The 23,567-nt window shown below is 38.4% G+C and overlaps 2 protein-coding genes across 3 annotated transcripts in view; one reads left to right on the top strand and one right to left on the bottom strand.

Moving 5' to 3' along the window:
* Positions 1-22,044, top strand: part of Dcn (decorin) — a 40,490-nt gene extending 18,446 nt beyond the window's left edge. For both annotated transcript variants that reach the window (XM_059245189.1, XM_059245190.1), the window contains exons 4-8: positions 7,333-7,546; positions 8,406-8,519; positions 13,277-13,370; positions 16,152-16,290; positions 21,750-22,044. In XM_059245189.1, coding sequence (XP_059101172.1) covers positions 7,333-7,546; positions 8,406-8,519; positions 13,277-13,370; positions 16,152-16,290; positions 21,750-21,944 — 756 coding nt within the window. In that variant the 3' untranslated portion in view covers positions 21,945-22,044. The remainder of the gene's footprint in view (positions 1-7,332; positions 7,547-8,405; positions 8,520-13,276; positions 13,371-16,151; positions 16,291-21,749) is intronic.
* On the bottom strand, positions 3,969-5,652 carry LOC131894864 (rho GDP-dissociation inhibitor 1-like). Its single transcript, XM_059245191.1, is given in 2 exon segments — positions 3,969-5,450; positions 5,453-5,652. Coding segments are annotated over 2 exon segments (576 nt in total). The 5' UTR covers positions 5,598-5,652; the 3' UTR covers positions 3,969-5,019.
* Positions 22,045-23,567: the final 1,523 nt, after the last annotated feature.

Here is a 23,567-nt window from a genome sequence, read left to right as displayed (position 1 = left end):
TGTAGTTTTCAAATTTAGGAGGCTTTGTTTTAATGCTCCTGGACGTTCACACTTTAATACCCCTTCTCTATGGATAAGGACATAGGCAGAGAGAGGTCGGTTGCTTTTCCATTGTCACACAACACGACTTTGAGCCAGACTATGAGTCCAGAAGGTTAGGAGCACTGTGTGTGAGCATAAGCACTAGGTATTGCTTATAAATGTGTGAGGGACTCCAGTTAGATGCTCAGAACAGTACCTGGGACAGTGGAACCCCTACATGAACCTCTTTTGAGAAAAATGCATACAATATTAAAAGTCATATTTCAACATTCAACAAAGTGAAACAGATTTTTTTTGGTCTGTATTGCATACATGTAACAATGTCAAGATTTCATTACTGTCCTCTATGGCTGGCATTTAAGGTTCTCTGTTTCATCTTAAATTAAGGTTCTGCAACTTTAAGTACCTGCAAATGCTGCAATTTGCCTTATTCTGTATTGTTATAGCTCAAGCCTTCACTGATTTTTTTCTTTTAAAAAATAACTTTTATTTTATTTTAAAAAATTATATATTTTGATTATGTTCTTTACCCTCCAACAAGTCCTCCCAGATCCTCCCCATTTCCCTTCCACCCAACTTTATATTCTCTTTCTCTCTCTCTCTCAAAAATCAAACAAATGATCAAACAAGAAAGTAACAACAAATAAAAATACATAAACAGAAACACAACAACAAAAGCAATATGGCAAAAAGTACCAAAATATAACAAAAGACAGGGAGTCCATTTTGTGGTGGCCAGTGACTCCTGGGCATGGGGTCTGGTCTGGAGTGTGATTGATATATCCAGTAACCCTCCAATGGACAAAACTGATTTCCTCTTTCCCAGCAGATCTCATCCACATATAGTTTCTACTTAGGGATGGAACTTCGTCTAAAATCTCTCACGCTCTGCACATTGTCCAGTAGTTGGTCTCTCTTGATTACCATCTACTGCAAAAAGCAATTTCTCTTACTAAAGTTGAGCAATGCTCTGGTCGATGGGTATAGCAATATGTCACTTGGAGTCATTTTATTGCTATTATATTTTAGCAGGGTGATAATAGTAGGTCATGGTGTTAGGTATGGGTTCCATCTTATAGAGTGGGTCTCAAATACAGTTAAAAAGTGATTAGTTACTCTCATAAAATATATGTGACTATTGCACCAATATATCTTGTAGGTAAGTCCTTGTTGTAGGTCACAGCATTTGTAGCTAGTGATATTGGTGATTACATTTCTTCTCCAACAGCATGCATCAGACCTTTCAACACCATGAATGCTAGTCAGTAGGAGTGAAGTTTCTAATTGGGCACCAGTTCAAATTCCCCATGTCTGATGACATAAGTAAGTGGTGTCTTCAGGAACAGGGCCTTAGCATTGAGTAGGGTGACCTTTGCAATATCCTTTGATTTTTTTGTTTGTTTGTCTTTTTTTGGAGAAGGTGTCAGGGTGAACATCTACAAGACCCCATTGGCTGAAGATTCAACAAGATGTATCCTATCCCTGACACAGAGAGTTTTACTTGGTAGCATAAGATATCCTGTTGGGGCATTGTCTCCCCTATTGCATGGTGACTCCATTTAAATTTCATATATATATATGAAATTTCTACTGTAGTAGGTTTCCAGATGGCTGTTCAAAAAGCCTTTAATGTTGTTTGTTCTTACCCAAATTCCCTCCTTCACCCTTATCTTTCATCCCCCTCCCTACTTAAGCTTCTTAGTCAATTTTTACTTTCTCTCTTACAGTCCTATATTCTATTTTCCCTTACTTGGAAGATTCCCTTCTTGTCCCTTACTACCTGCCTAAAGGTTACTCTGTCTTTATTTTAATTGAAACACACATATCTAAAGCATAAAACTAGCATCCTTATCTATGAGAAAACAAGTAATACTTATCTTTTGGAGTCTATGTTACCCCAGACAGGATGATTGCTTCTACATCCTTACCATTAATTTATCTGCAAACAATTTAATTCTCCTTAAGAGATAAATAATAGTCCATTGGAAATATGTATCATATTTTCATTATCCATTCATTAGTTGATTGGCAGCTTGGCTTTTTTCAACTGCTGGCTGGCTATTGTAGAGCAGCAATGAACACAGATGAGCAAATATCTCTGAAGTGAGACGTAAAGTCCTTTGGGTATATAACTGGATTGTGTGGTGGATCTATTGTCAGTTTTCTGAGGTACCATAACATCTTTTCCACAGTGGCTTTAGCAGTTTGTACTCTCAAAAACAATTAATAAATGTTTCCCCTTCCCTAAATCCTTCCTAATCATCATTTGTTTTCATTCTGACTGGGGAAAGAAGAAATCTCAAGTTTAGTTTTCATTTTACTCATAGCTAGCTAAGAATGGTGAACATTTCTTCAAGAGTTTGTGTGTTTCATCCTTTGAGATCTCTCAAAGTTCCTTGAAGAACCCTATTTTTTGTTCAATTGTGTCTTGAGACAAGGTTTCTCGGCATAGCCCTGGCTGTCCCAGAATTTGCTCTGTAGACCAGGCTAGCCTCAAAATCAGAGATCTGCCTGCCTCTGCCTCCTAAGTGTGGGTACTAAAGGCATGCCAGGCTCCAAAACCCATTTTAATTGGGTTATTTGTTTTCTTTATGTTCAGTTTTTTTAGTTCATTGTATATTCTGTCTATTAGACTATAATATTATTATATTAATGCTCTGTCTGTTTTATAATTGGTAAGGATTTTTTCCCACTTTGTAGTTTTCCACTTTGCTCACATGATAATTTCCTTTGCTGTACAGAAGGTATTTAGTCTCATCAGGTAGTATTTATTAATCATGGATCTTAATGCCTCAATGGGACCTGTTGGGCCCTGTTGGGGTCCTGTGAAGATAGTCTTTTTGCCAATGATTTCAAGCCTATTCCCAATTCTTCTTCTGTCATATTCAGGGTATCTGGTCTTACGTTGAGGTCATTGGCCAATTTGTAGTTGAGTTTTGTGCAAGGTTGTGGATGTGGATTTATTTTCATTCTTCTGCACGCAGCCATTCAGTTGACTAGCACCATTTATTGAAGATGCTGTCTTTTCTCCCATGTGTATTTTTGGCTTCTTTGTTAAAAACCAGGTGTCTGTAGAGGTGTGGAATTATGTTTGGGTCTTCAATTTTTTTCTATTAATGAATGCGTCTGTTTTTTTTTTTATGCCAACACCATGCTGTGTTTATTTAAATATCTCTGAAATGCAACTGGAAATCTTGCATGGCAATACCTCCAACAGTTCTTTCATTATTCAGGATTGTTTTGTCTATTGTCATTTGTGTGTGTGTGTGTGTGTGTGTGTGTGTGTGTGTGTGTGTGTGTGTGTGTTTGTTTTCATATGAACTTTAAGGTTGTTTTTCAGTTTCAGTGTAAGAATGGTATTGGAATTTTGATAATGATTGCTTAGAATCTGAGGATTGCTTTGGGTAGAATGGCCATTTTAATAGCACCAATATTAATAATCCATGAGCACAAGAGATCTTTCAATATCTTCCTTTCCAATGGCCTATAGGTTTTTATTATACAAGTCTTTCATTTCCTTGGTTTGAGTTGGCCCAAAATATTTTTGAGTTATTGTGAAAGGTATTGTTTCAGTGATTTATTTCTCAGTATGTTTGTCATCTGTATATAGGGAGGCTCTTCATTTTTGTGTGCCCATTTTTTATTCTGCTACTTGGCTGAAAGTGTTTAGCTGCTGTAGAAGTTTCTTGATGGGGCCTGGATTGTCTTTTATGCATAAAACCTTATCTGCAGATAAAGATGGTTCCCTTCCTATTTGTATCCCATTGATCTTTTTCAGTTGTCTTATGACTTTAGCTAAGACTTCAAGTTCTATGTTTTTTTTGTTTTTTTTTTTTTTTTTCCTTCAGGGGTGTTTATTTCCCAGTCAGAAGAGAAGCAGGGACAGGCTCCTCTGCCTGTTGAGGCCGAGGCCTGGCAGACACCACACGGGGACCGGGGATGGGGAGGGGAGGCACAGGAGACAGCTCCCAACTGTGTGCACTTGGTCCCACGTTTGTCCTGGCTGGGTCCGGGGAGAGCCTGCCCAGGGATGGTGGCACCAAGAGCCAGGGCAGAGGCATCAGGCCAGCTGGCCCAAATGGAGGCAATAAATACTGACAGGCCAGGCACGAGGTTCAGGCCATAGGGCCCAGGTGAGACAAGTAAGGCTCGGCTGGCTTTGTCCCTCAGGGGCTCTCTGTGGGGACAGGGGCTTTGAGTGCTGCCTACAAGGACAGAGAAGGCAGAGGAATGAGGCACCCTATCCTGCCTCCTAGATGGGGCTGGAGGCATTGAGTTTTGGCAATTGACCCTCCCCTAGCTACTGGAGCCACCCTCAACCCTGGCCATTGGGAAAGGGAACGAGCTGGCCAGGCCTGCAGGAAGCAACAGCAGCACACCCCAGGCCTCTCAGGGTGGGTCACCAGGATGGGGATGGCAGACAAGGCAAGGACAGGGGAGACCACATGCTCATGCAGACAGGGGAGTTAAGAGTTAGCGACGGCCCCCAGCACACGTTCCACATGTTAAGGCATCATGGTTAGACAGTGACTGACAGTGATGGATGACCTGGCCAGGGAGTGGTGGGGCTAGAGGACAGACAGACAGCCCTTCCCCATGCTGAGGAACCTAGCTCAGCTGGGGCAGAGACAAAGTTGGCTGGGCAACCCAGACAGTGTTCCATTCCATTCTAGAAGCCAGGGCCTGAGGAAGGGAAGACAAAGGGAACCTGGAGGTACACAGCAGATTGGAGGCCTAGGCTGGAACCCCTCCCCCACTGCACAGGCAGAAGCAGCAATGTGACACTGGAGACCACAGGGGCCTGCAGGCAGGAGGTGGAGGAGGGGCAGGACAGAAGAGCTGCCTGCCTGAGTGGACCAGGGAGGAATGGTGAGGGAGGGTCCTGTCAGCACTTTGGTTTGGGGTGGGTAGGGGTCTAGGGTGGGGCATGTCGGTCCTTCTGTCTGTCCGTCGCCCTGCCCGCCTCCCAGCTGGAGCTCAGTCCTTCCATTCCTTTTTGATGGTGAGATTCCACTCCCAGGACAGGTGGTCAGTCTTGTCATCATCTGTGAAGCGGGACTTGATGTTGTAACTTCCCCGAGCAAGCATGCCTTTGGGGGCCTCCTCCATGGGTGTCAGGAACTCATACTCCTCAGCCCGGGGCCCATAGCTCCCGACCATATAGTCAGTCTTGTCAATTTTGACCCCTTTCCTATATGTGTGCTGGATGTACTTCATGCCTGACACGATCTCTCTGTTCACCCGGAAAGAGATTTTTATCCGGTACTCCACACCTTCCTTCAACACAAATGACTGTTTCTTGAAGCTCTCCAGATCACCTGTCAGGTCCAGTTCCAGAGGGCCCGGTGCGGTGCTGCACACCAAGGTCAGGCGGGTCACAATGACGTTGGGGACATTGGGGTCTGCAGAGACAGCCTCTCATCATCCTTGTCCAGCTCCTGGATCTCCTGGATGCTCTTCTGGGCTGGGGGCTTGTAGTTGACAGAGTGCTCATCTTCCTCATTCTCAGCCGCTATCTGGGCAAGCTGCTCAGCAGTGGGTTCCTGTTCTGCCATGCTCACCTCTAGCCTGGGACACCGGAGGCTCGACCGCCGCTCTCGCGCTCCCTCCCGCACCCCAAGTTCTATGTTTAATATGTATGAAAAGAGTGGACGTTCTTGTCCTATTCTTGATTTTAGAATGATTTGGGTTTCTATTCATTTATGAAGATGATCATGGGCTTACTGTAAATTGACTTCATTTCTTTGTATAAATTAATCTTTTGTATTTTTTACATTTTAAGTTTGTCTAGCAAAAGCAGTTCAGATTTTTGTGAGCACATAATAAAAATATGTACTTAGCCATCTTTACATTATCTTTCTTAAGTTTTGTAATCAGACTTTTTTCTCAGTCAGAGTTTTGATAATTAACATTTGAAAGCACCAAACTCACGTCATTTTAATTAAAAACTTAAAATTAACATTTCAATTAGTTTAGATAAGCCTGCCAAGGATAATCTTGAGTACAGTTTCTTTTCTTTAAATAACACAAATTGGACATTGTTTATTCTTTTCTTTTTTTGAGGTGGGGGAGGTCACCAGGCTGTAGGTGCAGACTTGGGAGAACTGGGAAGTGAGTGTGATTAGGGTGCATGATGTGAAATTCCCAAATAATCAATAATCAATAAAAAATATTATGTTGGGAAAGATTATCTGAATCCTTGGATTTTAGGTTTTTTAAAAAAGACATAGAAATGATTGCTTTTATATAGTCTAAAATGACCCCAAACACATTTATACACACATTCATGTACATTTTAAAAGTATGCCAATCATGGTTATTGGTGAACATTGGTGTACAATGAAATTAAAACTGAAAATCAAAAACTTAAATGGCCAGGTTTTCTCTTCAGGAGCACCATAGATAGAGACTGGTTTTTTTTTGTTTGTTTGTTTTTTTTTTTTTTTTTTTTTTTTTTTAATTTTACTGTCTCAGAAATCACCTTGAATTTATAAAACACTATCCAGCTTCAACTCTTGATAGGGGTTACCACACTAGTAAAGTCTCAATATTTCCACCATTACATAAATTATTACTGACCACAGCACCATTGTCTCTTTTCGAAATGGCTCCACAGAACTCCAATAGCTCAAAAGAGACCAACCCTTTTCTGCCCCAGGGCAGACGCCCCAAATAGCTCAACAGTACTCCAAACTTGCTTGCCACGGCTTCCAAATTGACAAAGCCTGTCTTGCAAGCGGCATCACTGTTAGATGATGAACTTACTCTTCTAGGACACTTGTCACTAAAGTCAAGCCAAGCTTCCTCCTAGATCTGACAGGCCCCTTTGACAAAGGGCACAGCAAGAATAAAGAAAACCCAAGATAGAAGAGACATAAGCACAACTCCCTGAAGCCTTCTACTGTAGGGGCGACAGTAGTCTCCTCTACCTAGAGTCACCTACTATAGCTACATTCAGCTTCTCAGTTCTGGTGACAGTATAACCTAAGGCCACTTCATGACAGGCTGAAAAGCTGATACTGGCATGAGATCTCTGGCATTGATGGTTTCTAGGAATCTGATGTTATTCAGTGATTTCTTTAGCATCATTTATTTTTTAAAAAATTATAAGTATGTGTACACACAAACATGCACATGAGAAGAGGGTGTTTCCACAATTCTCCTAATTTCTTGTGATTTTCTGAATTTCTGTACTAGATTCATGAAAAGAATGAATTGACTCCATAGATGTTTTATGTGTATGTGTGGACGATTTTGGATTTCAGGTAATGTGTTATTCAATCTTTACAGACCTTGATTCTTGTCAACAACAAGATCAGCAAGATCAGCTCTGGGGCGTTCACACCTCTAGTGAAACTGGAAAGGCTTTATCTGTCTAAGAACCAGCTGAAGGAACTGCCGGACAAAATGCCCAAAACCCTCCAGGAGCTTCGCGCCCACGAGAACGAGATCAGCAAAGTGCGGAAAACCGTGTTCAACGGACTGAACCAGATGATTGTCATAGGTACAGATCTGATTATAGCTTGAGGACCAGGCCTTAGGGTTCATGAATGGATTTCAAGTACACCTTAGCTGCAAAAAGGGGACGGAGTCAGAGACTCGTGTGTCTGAGGGTTGTGTGAACAGCCGTCGCAGCTCCGGGAGAAATGGGACATTCTTCTTTGATGATCTGAGAATGTGAAGGGAAGACAGTATACTTGGTTATATGAGCAGGATGCAGGATGGACAGTGTTTAATCAGAGAGTTTTGGAGCAACCGTTCTATAGCGGAGATCTTTTGGGTACTGTTCACTTGTAGTTTATTTCCTTTCTAAAAATGTTTTATAAGGTTTTGGTGGGTGTATGATTATTAAATGTGATTTTACAATTGGCTTGCAAAATGGTAGATTTAAATTCTTTAGCAACATTTAGGAAATTTATAACATAAAGTATGATTTATTAACACCAACTCAGCATTTCTGGGGAAATTATAAATAGTGCCATTGCTATTCTTTTTCATAAATACTTTTATTGTTTGTTTGATTTATTGATTGATTGATTCATTCATTCATTCATTCATTCATTCATTCATACAGGGATCCATTGTATAGCCCAATCTGCTCTTGAATAGGGAGTGATCTTCCTGCCCAAGGCCCATGAGTGTTGGGGCCCATGCCATCACACCAGTCTTTGTTTTAGTAGGACAAAGTTTCATTTCATTTTGATATATCTCTAAAGAAAATAGTCTTTCCTTCTATTTTTTAAAATTTGTTTCTCAGTCAAGAAGTCATTAAAAGCTAATATTATTTTTCTAGAATATTCACTGAAGCAGACACAGATATCCTAAAATGTCCTCTAAGAGCCTCATACTTTTTGTCTTTGTAGAACTGGGCACCAACCCACTGAAAAGCTCTGGAATTGAAAGTGGAGCCTTCCAGGGAATGAAGAGGCTCTCGTACATCCGCATCGCAGACACCAACATCACAGCTATTCCTCAAGGTGATAGAAAATTCTCCAAAAATAGTTTGAGAAACCAAATTCTAAGAGCTTTGACATTAAGAAAATGATTGTGGAGATTTAAATTGTGATACATGTGGCAAATGTACCTTCAGTGAACTCTCAATTCCTGGAAGTGGTTCTGTTGGGCCTACTGGATTTTTGGGTTATGCAAACACAGGTAGACTTCTATAAAATCCCTTCTAAGAGGCTGGGTGACCGTGGCACAGGCCTTTAATCCCAGCACTTGGGAGGCAGAGCCAGGTGGATCTCTGTGAGTTCGAGGCCAGCCTGGTCTACAGAGTGAGCTCTAGGACATGCACCAAAACTACACAGAGAAAGTCTGTCTCGAAAAGCCAAAAAAAAAAAAAAAATCCCTTCTAAGATGTAACTTAAGGCACAGTAAGCTTGTATTCTGCATTTATGATTTCCTAAAGAAAAAATACAGTTAATAAGAATGCATCAGTAATTTGTTTGAAAAAGCAAAGGAAAAGATTATACTCATACCTGGCAGTATCTCTGTAACTGAACCAAATTTTACTTTGATTTTCTAATCCTGCAGGGAATTCTTGTCACTGCAAAACCTTCCATTCATTCATATCTCAATAAGGTGATCCAACTGCTGACTTAATCATGGTCATCATAAAGAATGTAGACTTCAGAATCTTTGCTTGGATTCAAGTTGTCATTAACTGGCTCGAGGACTCTCAAATTCTTAGGGTTGGGGTCTCAAAATTAAGTAGAACATATGGGTCTAGATAAGGAGGGGACTAATATTGCCTTCTATTACTCTTCGGAAATGTGTTAAAGTTTTAAGCTTACATACACAGAGTACACCTGGAGACATAAGTGAGGAAGAGACACTTTCCTTGGGACAACCAGAGCCGGAACACTGAAGGGTGATCAATGTCGTCACCGCTGCGTCTGCTGCCACACCGAACTCTGTCCTGGTGAACCAGCAAAGGCAGCAAAACACCCAAAAGAAGTGCCTTGAACTTCACGTTCTTCTCTTCTCAAAGTTCAGTCTTACAAAAGTCACTCCATATTTCCCGCCTGTCCCTCACCCCTGCCCTCTTCAGCACAGGTGCCTGTCTCTGGAACTGGGTATTAGGTGCAATTTCTCATCTACAGGAAACACTGGTTATTTTTAGATCATAGAAAGCTTTCTGAAAACCCTTGCCTACACCAGTCTTTTTATACAGAGGGTGGTTTTGGTGCCCTGCAAAATAACTATTGAGATAGACAGGTACATACATACATGCATTACATACATGCACACACACAGGTGTGTTGAATGATAGATTAATGAGTAAGACAGCTAAACTAGATAAACACATATTTATTCATAACTTAAAAAGTGCATTTATTTTGAGTCTCTAATTTCTTGCCTGCAACAAATGCTCTTTTTATATGAAGCATAGGGAAATTCAATATATGTGTTCACATATACTCAATTAATTATGGATCAAAAATACTTAAAAGATTTTTTTCTTTTCTAGTGGCAAACTATTCCTGCCACTATTCCCAATATGGTATAGTGTAACAATTATTCACAACGCATTTAAATTTTATTAGAAATTATAAGAGGAGGTAATTTAGAGGATAAAGACACATATGCATAGATTTTATGCAAATATATTATTTATACAATGGAGTTGAACAACTGCAAATTTTGCCTTACCCAGACAGTTTGTACCAATCCTCCAGATACAAAGTGACAAATGCATGTATGTATACCTACACACATTGACAAATGTGAATCCATATATACTACATTATATATGGATTATATAATATATACAATATTTTAACGAACTATACCCAATATATCCATAATATCCTTAAGCTGTAGGAAATAAAGCAGTTGAAAATTTCCAATCACTTGCTGCCACACATCACTTGCATTAGGGACAAATTTTGGCTTTGACTTTACTGTCTTTCCTAATGCATGCTCCAAAATGTCTCTCAGTGACAAATTTCATCATTTAGTGTTCATTTCCCTTTACTTTGTATCTGTCCTCTCTGTCCTGTGAACAAATTCTTACCACTTCTGGCTTGCTTGTATGGACTTCCTCACAATCAAACAAAACTTACAATATAATTCATTAAGCGCCCACAAGTGCTAGATTTTGTGTCAGACATATTTTATGGATTGAGGGGTCCCTATATATATAGGGACAATATAGTAGTATTGTCCCGGTTATAATAAGAAAATCCAGGCTCAGAAAGTTGAAGGAAAGAGCCGGATCTTAGAGATGAGAATTGGTGGAGTTGAGATTTCGATGGAAGACCTCAGAGTTCACAGGATCAATTATTTGACTTAGGTCTTCTTCCTTATGCACATACATACATATACATCTCTATATACATGTACTTTTCTAATTTGTGAGTTTGTCCTTCTTAGGCTGGGAATCTTATTCCTGAATATCACTAGATGCCTTATTATCTTTTCTCCCATAAGTCATGGAAGTGCAAAGTCAATATAGTATAGAGATTATAATATTGTAATTTTGAGTTAGACCAGCCCAGTAAAGGGTATAACACAGAGTTGCAGTTATTCTTTGACTTTAGGCTAAGTATTGACATTTGTAATACACGAATGTAGTCAACTACAAATGTAAGTACTAATATCAAGTACATTCTAGCATTGCCATGAGGCTTACTAGAGAAAAGTGGGGCTTGTACTGTATAAGTAAAACACCTATACCAAGCTGATCTTTGTTTATTTTGCCTCCAAAATGAAAAGTTGAAGGAAAAAAAAAATGTCACCAGAGAACAGATTCTTTGGCCAAGTATCACTGTGGGGAAGGATGATGAGGATCATTTTAAATTGAATTATCTGCAATAATGCAACCTTTTCCTTCATATTCAGACTTCTTCCTGGCTCCAATTTTTTGGAAACTGAGATCTTGGAAAGAGGCATTTAGGAGCCAAGACACAGTAATAGAGGAACAGTTTAGTGGTGTTCCACTGGCACTGCTTAAAAAACAACAACAACAAAACTTCATTGAGTTAGAGAGGGAAGGAGGCATCTCGGATTTGCTTCATTAAGTACACTCTTGTCACACTTTCAGGAGGACTTGTAAATTTTTATTTATTTATATCTAGAAGATGCCAGTGGTTGAAATATCTTATTACAAAAGTAGTTGTGATTTCATAATATTTATTCATGAGAAAATTTCAATTATAATTTAATTTCCTCTGGCTTAGAGAATGCTGTTTTAAATTCCCCAATCTAGATGGAAGAATAGCACACTTCCTGTTTAAAACTTTTAAATTTACAACTTTTAGTCTCTGTTTCCTTAATAAGAAAAGGAATTGATTTTCATTATTTTTAGCATTGAGAAAATTAATGTCGTTGAGAAAAGTAACATGGTCAATGTTTGGTACATAACAGAGACAGGGCAAGTAGAAGTTTGCTTATTTATTTATTTCTTCATGTTTTCATAGTATCTGATACTTAAAGCATTCATCTACAAACAACCTTAATAATTTTAAAAACAACATATAAGAATTATTGCAATAAATACAATCATTAACATAATTTGGTGGGTGTAATGCAAATTTTATAGCAATGAAATCTGTTGTTTCCTTATTATGTGTCTTTATAGACAAAGAAAAGTGAAATTTGCTTCAACCAGGTACAAGATCTACATGCATCCATTTACTGTGTTGTTTGTAACTGTTGTTATTCTTTACAGTGGAACACTGAATTTTCAACAGCCATATAAACACACAGTCCTATATAAACACATAGCAGACACAGAAAAATGAAAATAAATTCAATTATTGCTTATTATTTACATTACTAAATCTTTGGAAATAGCAACCATTCATGAAGTATTATTGAGAGTTTAGTGGCCCTTGGGATGTCAGATTATTTATCCAGGTCTCTACGAATGTCGGGTTACTTATTATAGGGCTCTTCACAGCCCTCTTACAAAGAAACAGTCTGGATGTAGTAGGGCCATGTAAGCTAGAGGTTCTCAACCCATGGGTTGTGACATTCCTTTCACAGTGGTCACCTAAGACCATCAGAATACACAGCTATTTACATTACAATTTGTAACAGTAACAAAATTACAGTTATGAAGCAGCAATGAAAATAATTGTGTGGTTGGAGGTCACCACAATACGAGGAACTGTATTAAAGGGTCGCAGCATTGGGAAGGTTGAGAACCACTTCCATTGTACGTTTTTGCCATTGCTGCACAGTCATGGTGCAGAGGCATCCAACACTTACAGAGAAGTCACGTCAAAGGCCCAACATCAGCACAGTACACCAGTGCTTGTTATGACTAATACTTGTAAATGACATATCTGCTTCCATTTATATACAGACTTCGCTGATAATACTCATGCAGAATCCTTCCATTACAATTCCAATGTTCACCTCCTCATTTTGTCCAACACCCCAATTGTTCATAAAACAGCAGCAGTGTGAGCTCACTGACACAGTTGGAAAGAGCAGGAAGGGGTTCGACGTGTGACTTCCATCCTCCGGGTACCAACAGAAAAAAAAATCTGTCACGTGATGTAAAGAGTTCATAATTTTATCTAAGTCCCTCTCAGGTAGAAGCAGTCAAGTGTCACATCCCTTTAAAGTGTGTATTTGTTATCATAAAAAGAAAGAAGGAAAAAGATGAAGCCCAAGATGATTTGGAATGGTTTTTAGAAATTGACAGTATGCATCCCCATGGAAAGATGTTCTGTGGGTATGATGCCTCTCAGCTGAGCCAGCATCTGTTTGCATGTTCCAGGTCTCCCTCCTTCTCTCACTGAACTGCACCTGGATGGAAACAAGATCACCAAAGTTGATGCATCCAGCCTGAAAGGACTGACTAATTTGGCTAAGTAAGAAAATGTATTACTTCCTATCAAAATGATGAGGGGGTGTGTTATTCATCTTTAGAAGCATGACGCTTTACCTATTTTTCAAACTATCACAAGTTAAAATATTTTCAAAGCAAAATTCCAGTTTATCTGTTGCACTCTTGACAAAAGTCAATGAACTATTACAATTACTATAGACAACAAGCTTGATAATATATTTTGTGGATATTTTGCTGTTTATAGATCTTTTGAAAACATATTCAATTAAAAAAATGAAATGTCCATTTAGTATATTCTAATTTAGCATGATCAAGGAGAAAGTTAAGAAAACTATAACAAGTTAATTCAAATTTGAGAATGTATTCAAATGGCATCTATATGAACATCGAAATATTACTTTCAGAATAACTTCTTAAACAGAAGCTTAAAGTACTAATACATTATGAAAAGACTAATAAAAAATTCAGGTTTCTTGGTAAGTGTATGACGAATTCCATTTAATTTCTATTATCTATAGGGTCAAGTTTCCTAATTCTTATATTTTTGGTTGTGAGCCTAGCCTTTAACGGCTGAGCTATCCCTCCAGCCCAAGTTTCCTAATTCTTGAATGTATCAAATCCATTTCCTTTGGAATCCAGAGAAAATTCTTCATTAAACCATCAAATCACTGTGTCCCCTATTATTATTATTCAGTGATGTTTGAACACACCAAATGAGTTGGTGTTGAAAATTAAAAAAAAAAAAGAAAAGAAAAGAAAACCTGTGAAAAGAAAAAGAACATCTTTTCATGGCACAGTTCCAGTTTATTATCAGGGCTGTGTTGAAAGAAATTACCACACATTACTCTTGTGAAGTACAGAATATAAATGATTATACACACACATGTCCATATATAGTTTTATATGTATATATATATATATATGACATACATATGCATGTGTGTCATCATGTGCTTTAATAGTAGAAATATTTTGCAATGTTCAATATCTTTTTTGAGGTTTTTCACTGTCCTTTTTAATTCATGGAGAAATTTAGATTCTCAAAAACACCTGTTGATTAAATATATAAACAAGTACTTTAAAATAACATTAATCTTGAAAAAGTTATTTGGAATTGTATAGTATAAAAACATTCTAGTGCAAAATTGATAATGGGGACTTGGAGTGTCATGAGGTATAGTAGCCACAATTCTGAAGTGAAAATGAGAAGGCCATAAATAATAAATGGGCATCTAAGATGAGGAGAAAATCTAAATGTTCTCAGCCAAAATGCCAGTTTAATAATCAGTAGTTAAGATAGTCAGTGATGCTATTTGTGTACTAAAATCTGCACATTTTAACTATTACTTCAAAATAAAGCCAGGACCATACTTGGGAGGCTTTATTTATGTAAGGCCAGCATCTGAGTTCCAGTGGGCTCAAGCTTTGGACCTACCTGAAGGCAAAGGAAATCATTCAGCAACCTCCAGACCACTCCTTTGCATGGGAAGACACTTGATAAACATTCTCCTCATCCCCCGCAGCTGTTAGATGTCTTTCATTATTCTGTGGCCTCATCCTGGTATCTGCCCTATGGATTAACAGCTTTCTGCTTTGGGTAGTTTTGTCCCTAGAATGTTTAGTGAATTAGTCATGCCTCTAAGCCAACTTCTTCTGGCTTGGAATCCCATTAATATCATAGAATCTTCATTTGTTATGTCTTTAATTTAAGACATATGAACCAAAACCTCCACCAAATGAAACTTGTAAAGCATAGAGAAATGACTCAGATGTCTGAGTGGGAGGAAGTGAAACTCACACCAAGCTGATCCAGATTTTCACTAAAGGGTCACTGGAGAACTTGTTTTTATCCAAGACAGCACACTAATTCTATTTATTGTTCTAGAAGGTAGGCTTACCTTCTTACCTTTGTTCTTTACCAAATGAATTTGCATGTTTATTACATGTAGAAATCAATTCATGGTTGTTTGTTGACTATGTCACATTCTACACTAATTCTATGTTAGGAGTTGATTTACACTACAAGACAGTTTCTATATCAAAGGAGAGGAATGGAATTAATCAAGTCATAACATTGCCTTTCATATTTTCCAAGATGATTTCAGAATGCTACAGAAGAATTTTTATTAGAGGTATCCATTCAGGAGTCTCAATAAAGGTCATACTGAGCTGAGATGTTGAGAATAGGCTTTAGGGTGATGGAGATGATTCTGTTGGTCAAGTCAATGTTGTTCATCATGAATACTTGAGTCGGGGTTCCCTATATAAAAACCTAGGCATCGTAGCATTTACCCTGGAAGAAAGAGACAAGGGGATCCCAGGAGCTTGCTGCCTGGCTAGTTTTGACAAATTACTGATCCCATGTTCAGTCAAAGACTATCTCAAAAACTAAGGCAGAAAATTAGGAAGGAGGATAACCAGTGTTGATATATGGCCTCTGAACCCATGCATACACATATATATGCTCATGCAACTTAGCACACACCTCATGCAAGTACACACACACCTGCACATGTACATGAACAAACAAACAAACATGCACACACACACGCACACACACACACACACACACACGCACACACACACTCAGAGAGAGAGAGAGAGAGAGAGAGAGAGAGAGAGAGAGAGAGAGAGAGAGAGAGAGAGAAAGAGAGAGAATAGTCTTTGTCTAGGCTCAGAAAAGTGAGAAACAGCCAATGCAAAAGCAAGTAATGTATGATCAATTGCTCAATTACCTACAGTCCATAAGAAAGGGATTCCTGACTGCTGTGCACACTATTTTTTTTTCTATTCTCTTCTGCAGATTGGGGCTGAGTTTCAACAGCATCTCTGCCGTAGACAATGGCACTCTGGCCAACACTCCTCATCTGAGGGAACTCCACTTGGACAACAACAAACTCATCAGAGTGCCTGGTGGGCTGGCGGAGCATAAGTACATCCAGGTAATGCAAAACCATTCCTACTTATGAGGACCATATGAAGAGGAAACTCCCACTGTGATTCTGGGAGGAAGGGAAGTCTCCCCGGGAATAGTTTTTAGTGTCATAGCCCTCTACCATAACAAAATCCCATGAGCTAGAGGTTTGAAAAAAAATTCCTGGCCTAAGATCAGAACGCTAGCATGGCTACTTTCTGGGGAGGGCCTCACCAGAAAGTTGACATCTGTTGAACTCCAGATGTCAGCTCTTAGTCTCACGAGACTGAAAGAGAGTGTCTTCTTATAAAGACAGTAATCCCATTTGAGACTGGTCACTTTCAAAGGCCCATCCCCTACCCCACATTATTGGGATGACAGTTTTAAAACACAAATTCAGGAGCATACAAATTCAAGCTACGGCATAGAAAAAAGAACTTTAAATATTGTCACATATACATTCTTATTGTGTAGAAAACATGCCTAACTTATTAATTTTTAAAATAACTATACCTTGACTATATAAAACTCACTGCTAAAATTAATATCCCTTATGAGGTAGGTTGGCTTGAAGTCATAGATTTGTGTAACAAATACCAGTTCTATGAGGCAATGATTACGTACATGACTTAGAATAAACTAATTTTAACTGTACGCTAAAGCAGATTCAACAGCTGATAAAAACAATGTATTAAGTTTATATAAATTATCAAATTACATAGCTAGGTAAAGATAGAAATACAAGAGCCAGTAGTCCATTGGGTCTACTTTTGTGTCTATAAATCCAAAAGTGAATAACATGCATACTAAGTAATGGCAAAAATAATTCTATATAGTAAAAGACAGACTTATAGTGCTACCTTGAGAATCTAAAGCAAAAATGTTTATTCAAGCTACTAAAAAAATCAGTACTTTTTAATTTGTCTTATGTACATCACTATTTTTCTATTTTTTCAGTGTTTTTTTTTTTGAGAGAGTGTTGTTCTCCCTCCCTCCCTCTCTTCCTTTCTTTTTTTCTTTTCATTGTTTGCTTGAGACAGGATCTCCCTATGTATCCCTGGCTGTCTTGGATCTCACTCTGTAGACCAGGCTGGCCTCAAACTCACAGAGATCCGCCTGCCTCTGCCTCCCTAGTGCTGGGATTAAAGGCATGTGCCACCGCCACCCAGCTCATTTTTTTAACCTTTTTGCATTTAAATAGGCATTAAGTTCAGCCACTGTGTCTCAGAAACAATATTTTGACCCCCTCTTTTTTTTTTTTAGGTAAAATAACATAATATCTAAATGTTGTAGAAATGTCAACACGGGTCTCATCTCCCTTTTGTTGTTGTTCAGTTGAAGCAAACTAAAGTCCATCTGACAGCAAATTTGACATTTACTGGGTTTAGTAAGTGTTTGACATAAATGTGAGCAAGAAGCTTGACATGTTTTCTTGAGTATTTATTGTTTTCAGCAGGGTGGGAGTGGATTGATTTTTTAATAATAGACTTAGCCTTGACAAAACTAGCTACATTTTTTATTGGCAAAATTTTCCTTATGCTTAGTTTTGTTTTTTGGTTCCACATTCACCTTCCTTATTCCTGTTTTTCTCATCAAATTAGCACACACAATAGAGATCATGGAACTGCTTTACTAGAAACATTAAAGGACGAAACTCAATAGGAAACAGTTGTCCAGTTGATGCCATTTCCTGTAATGTCGCTTCATATATCTCCACTCTGAGCTTCCAGATGTTGTATACCTTTTTTTTTTTTTTTTGTGAGTCACAGAGAAAGATAAGTAAGCCCGATGCTTTGAAGTCTGTTGAATTTAAGGAAATAATTCCATAGTAACACATATGTGGAAAGTAGTGTTCTCTGGTTTTTCTCCCTAATTTTTAGTACCTGGATCCTGTTTACTTTGCTCCTTCAAGATCCTAAGGATTTCACATATATTATTACTTTTTCAATTATTTTGCAAAATTTATAAATATTTATTAATTTTTAATATATGTTATTAATTCTTTGACAATTTTATGCACCGATGCAAGGTATTGTGCATATATGTATTTTATTTGTGTGATAACCCTCCTCCCTCTAACTCCCCTATGTCCATATCCCACCCCTCAACCTCTCAAGCATCATGTCCTCTTTCTTTCTTTCTTTCTTTCTTTCTCTCTCTCTCTCTCTCTCTCTCTCTCTCTCTCTCTCTCTCTCTCTCTTCTGTATAAAGCACAGTCTAAGCTTGTGCTTTCCATAAATTCGTGGACCATCCACTGGAACATTGTTAGTTTACTATGAACCATCCAGTGGAAGATGTTCACATACTCTTATAGAAAACCAGGATATAGAAAGTTGGGGAGGGATGTAGCTGGATGTAGCTCTCCAGGTCCCACCAAGGCCCCGCAGTTCCACAACCCATGTATAAAATAATCACTCAGACTCTTACATTACTTAGAAACTGTTGTTTGTCCCACCTATACTTTCTGCCTGGCTACTGGCCAATCAGTGTTTTATTTATACAAAGCGATATCCACAGCAGAGGGACAAGAATATGACCAAGTTATATTGTCTGAAACTGTGTAAAGTAAATTTTTAAAAAAGAAAAATTGAATCTTCCTGCCTAGCAGCCATCAATGGTCAATAGCTCGGTGGGAGTTTATGTGCCTCTCCCCTCCCCATGTAAAAGACTCCACTGGCTTGATCCTGTGCAGGAAACCACAACTGCTGTGATCTCATGAATACAAAAGCCCTGTTATGTTCAGAAGACACCCTTTCACCCCTTTCTGCCCAGGCCTCTGGTTCTTATAATCTTTCCACACCCTCCTCTGCAATGTTTCTTCAGCCTTGGGAGTGGGAGGGGTGTGATATCAGTACTGTATTTATGTCTGAAACTGCACAGAGCTTTATACTCTGCACCGTGACCAGCTGTGATTTTCTGTATTAATTGCCATCTACTGCACAAAGAGGTTTCTCTGATTCAAACTGAGACAACATCGACCTATACAGTCCTCCCATTACTACAGCACAGTTTTAGAGAGCATGTTTTCTCCCCAGATTTCCCTCTCAATAATTTTAGTTTACATCTACTATGTTATTGATACAGAATTGGCAATGGAATGTGGAATAAAAGTGATGTAACTTTCTTGTCTTAGCAGGGGGTAGGGTGTTCACATTTACCACTAAGGAAGACATCAGCTGGAACTGTTTTGCAAACGCTCTTTATCAAGTGAGACAGCACCCTTCTATTCCTAGCTTAGCCTGAATTTTGAACACTTTCTTTTTTTGCAAGAATTGTCTGTGCTTGTCGAGATGATGTTTTGTATTTCATTGTTAATACAGTGTATTAAATTAATTCATCCAAGTTGTTAAAACAGTTTTATATCCTTGAGATAAATCATTCTTGGAAATAGTATTCAGTCCTTCTGTACATTGTGAAATACAGCTTCTTAATATTTCATTCAATATTTAAAAACTTTTGTTTATCTGACTACAATTTTCTTTTATAGTTTTTGTCTGGCTTTTGAATTAGAAAACACTAGCCTGATAGGATGTGGAATCTGCTTCTTCTTGGTCATGGTCTATTGCTTGTCATACTCCTTGACATATTCTCTCATTTTTGGCATGAGCTATCAATTCTTGCTAAATATTATTTGCTTTTCTTGACAAGTTCTGCTAGGATAGAGGATAGTAATAACAATATAACATTTTCAAAATGTAAGAATCCTAAAAGTATTATCAAAATGATTGCTTTGGTTTTAACAATACTCTTTCCTGGTTTTTAATGTTACAGACCATTGTCCCTTTAAGTAATTACATGAATAAGGGCATTTTAAACACTACACAGATATGGATTTCCCTGCAGGTGACAGATTACAAATCCTCACTTGAAAATCATATTTCTAAAGTCTTTACTTCAAGTTTATTTTGGATTATCTCACTATATAGCCTAGCCTGCCCTCAAGCTCATGAGCCTCCTACCCCACCACCTAAGCATTAGGATTGTCGGTGTGTTTCATCATATCTGGTTGATGTCTCTTTAGTTTTTAAATAAATCTGGTATCTAGTGACACGAAGAAAATTTATGAACAAATTACCATTGTATTAAGCATGACAACAAAATGTATTTTATAAAATGTTTTTATGAATTTAAAAATTCAATATTTTTAGAGCAGGGTTTGTAAATTAAATAGCAGAGTATGATGTTGGTACTTTCTTGTAACCACAGAATTAGAGACACTGAGGCAGGAGAATTGAAAACTTGAGGACAATTGTCTCAAAAACAAAAAGATCAAAAGGAAAACTTTTTAAAGCCTACCTTTGTAAATGCATACTTAAGTATACTTTGGAGTTTGTGTTTCTTTATTTAAATTCTAATGTGTAAATTTTCCTTTATTGTTCAGTTTATTACACATTACTTCTTCCTATAAATCTTTATTAAGTGGTTTAGTTTTATATTTTTGCTCTACAGGTTTGATATTCAATGTAGACCGTATATGATAAATACATATCCAATATATGAAATAACCCTCATTTAGTCACTGTATTTCCTTAACTATCTCCTTTCTACAGCAGGCACTGGAGATGTAGCCATGAGCAAAGGGAGCAGCTTCTTCCCTCATTAAACTTTTGCTCTAGAAAAGAAAAACAGAGAAAAAGCCCATTACATTGCGTAGTGATAACTGCTATGAATAAAGATAGACATAGCTCTGAATTAAGAATGGCAGATAGGGATAACGAGAGAAGGCGTGTCTGATAGGAGAAAACGAGGCAGCAAACCTGCAGGTGCCTTAGGGCAGTTCCTGCAGGGGAGGAAGCCTGTGTGTGACATTGGACTGGGCTTGGACAGTGACAGGATAAGATACAGGCTTGGAGCAGAATGGTGTCAGCCTGCAGGATGGGAAGGTCCCGATGAGAACTTGCTTCCTCCCCCACTATCCCCAGGAAAAGACAAGGTGTAATTTTCACCTTCTCCTGTTTTTGTGACATGGATCGTCTTTTAATTTTACCTTTGGACTGCCCTTTTTGGTTGGTGGTGTTGGTTGGTGGTGGTTAGTTTTAAAGTTCCTCTGGGATGTAAAATTTTTAAAAAATGGACTTCTGAAATACAAAGGAGAAAGTAGGAGGAACAACCAGCGGTTTCAACAGTTAAGGAAGAGGGCCTGGAAACTTAGGCTGGACTGTCGGAGTAGACATGAGGAGGACCACTTTATGATGCACTTTGAAGATTAGAGAGCAGAGCTGGATGATGGGATAGAGAGTCCATCTGGAAGCCGAGTGCAAGTATAATTGTAATGTTTCCAGCCTGAGCACCTAGAAGGATTGGGGTGAAATTTACAGAGACAGAGGAAGGAAAAACAGCTTTTGAGAGGAAGGCAGGAAACAGAATTTGGTTTGAGGAGTCACAATGTATTCGTATCAAAAGGTCCAAATTAAAAGCAGTATTTACGTGAAGAACCTCAATACACATACGGAGAGAATAATCCTTTCGCACTATTTCACGTTACAGGTTGTCTACCTTCACAACAACAACATCTCCACAGTCGGGTCAAACGACTTCTGCCCACCCGGCTACAACACTAAGAAGGCTTCGTACTCCGGAGTGAGTCTTTTCAGCAATCCTGTCCAGTACTGGGAGATCCAGCCATCCACCTTCCGATGTGTCTATGTCCGTTCTGCCATTCAACTCGGAAACTACAAGTAACTCCCAACCAGCCTCATTTTTATAATCTGGCAAAGAAAAAAAAAAAACCCAGAAAACAGTCTGTCAATATCATTACTAAAAGGAAAAAAAAGAAAAGAAAGCTAGATGCTGGAAACTCAAGCATATTGTGGATGCCTTTTCTACACAATCTATTATGCATCAAGCCAAATATGCAGATTAAATAATTGCCTACAATAAAAGTATTTTGCCTGCAATATTCAGAATCATTTTTAAAAGTTTCTGTAGATGTGAACGGAGCTATCAAAACCTTATGTAACTACACAGGTCAACCATTTAGTAATGCTTTTAAAAGAAACAAATATGAAGTCTTTTGTAATTCATAGAGCTAAATTAACTCTTTTGACATAAAGGCAAATGCCAAACTCTAGCAATGTATTAATCTACTTTATTGTTGGTAAAGCCTCATTTGAATACGTAAATTCAATACAGGCTGTGTAAAATTTCACTGTCATTATATTGGAAAAATAAAATTTTAAAAATGCATTCAAAATGGGTATTTTATAAATATTTAAGTCTAAACATTCCTGAAATTTCTGGGCAGTTGACAATAATAGCATATATTTGCAAATTCTTAGCCTTTCCTCTGCTTTTTATATTTACATGTGAAAGTGAAAATGAGTATTTTCTACATTTAGTGTTAAGCTTATAAATCAGGAAGCAGATTTGGTTTCATTAGCATACAGAACTCATATTTCCCACACTCATTTATGAAATCAGTTCCAAAAGAACTATATGCACCATCGGGCTGCTTGTCTAGACATTTGTGCATTTACTCATGTACTGGAAATAGATACTGCCGTCAGTTAGCTGATGACCTTAGGAAAGTATTTTTGAGTTGAGTTTTGAGACGGCTATCGAATCAGGCAATTAAGCATGTCTCAGGAGTGGGCTGCTGGGCTTAGAGAATTTATGACTTGGAATGTTTGGGCCATCAAAACCTAGTGGAAAAGTATGCAAAAACAGTCTGGTCCTGCTGCAAAGTTAGACTTCTTATGGTCAGCAATCCTAAGACAGCAAATTAATCCTGGTTTTAACCACAAGGGGTGTGTGCCCATTATTCGGGATGAGCCTTCCGGTTCTCTTCAGTTGGAGCTCCCACCGGCTTCCCCTCCTTCTCTTTCAGCTCTGTTCCCTTTCCTTTCCCAGGCTGGCTTCCCTTATGACTGTAAAGGATGAACTCCAGCTGCTGTTTTCCCTCCTCTGAACAGACAAGCATAGCATCTCAGAATGTCCAGAATTCATTGCAAGTTCCTTGCTAATTCTTACATGTCAGTTCCAAATTTCTGTAGAGTGGATATTAATACCAGTTTTTGGAGACAAAAACTGAGGTTGAAACTTAAAAGCTTCCCCATCAAAAACTATGATTTTTGCTCCTTTTGGCTTTTTCAGCCATCCTGAGTGTTTTTTCCCCTCTTCCCTCCCTCTCCTGCATTTCTGTTTCTCCCTGATAACACCCCTCCTCCCATCTTTTCCATTCCCCCCTTCAAATCACGTGTGTCCTGTTAGTCCCCTTCCAAGTACTCCTCCCCATGCCCTGCCATGGTCCCTTTTTACTTCCTTGGATTTTGTGGTAATTCTAAGTTCTGCACTCACATCTGAAGA

The sequence above is a fragment of the Peromyscus eremicus genome, chromosome 18 (genome assembly GCF_949786415.1).
Source record: "Peromyscus eremicus chromosome 18, PerEre_H2_v1, whole genome shotgun sequence".
NCBI lineage: Eukaryota > Metazoa > Chordata > Mammalia > Rodentia > Cricetidae > Peromyscus > Peromyscus eremicus.
The sequence above is the reverse complement of the archived record's forward strand: the minus strand, read 5'-3'. Positions and strand labels throughout refer to the sequence as shown.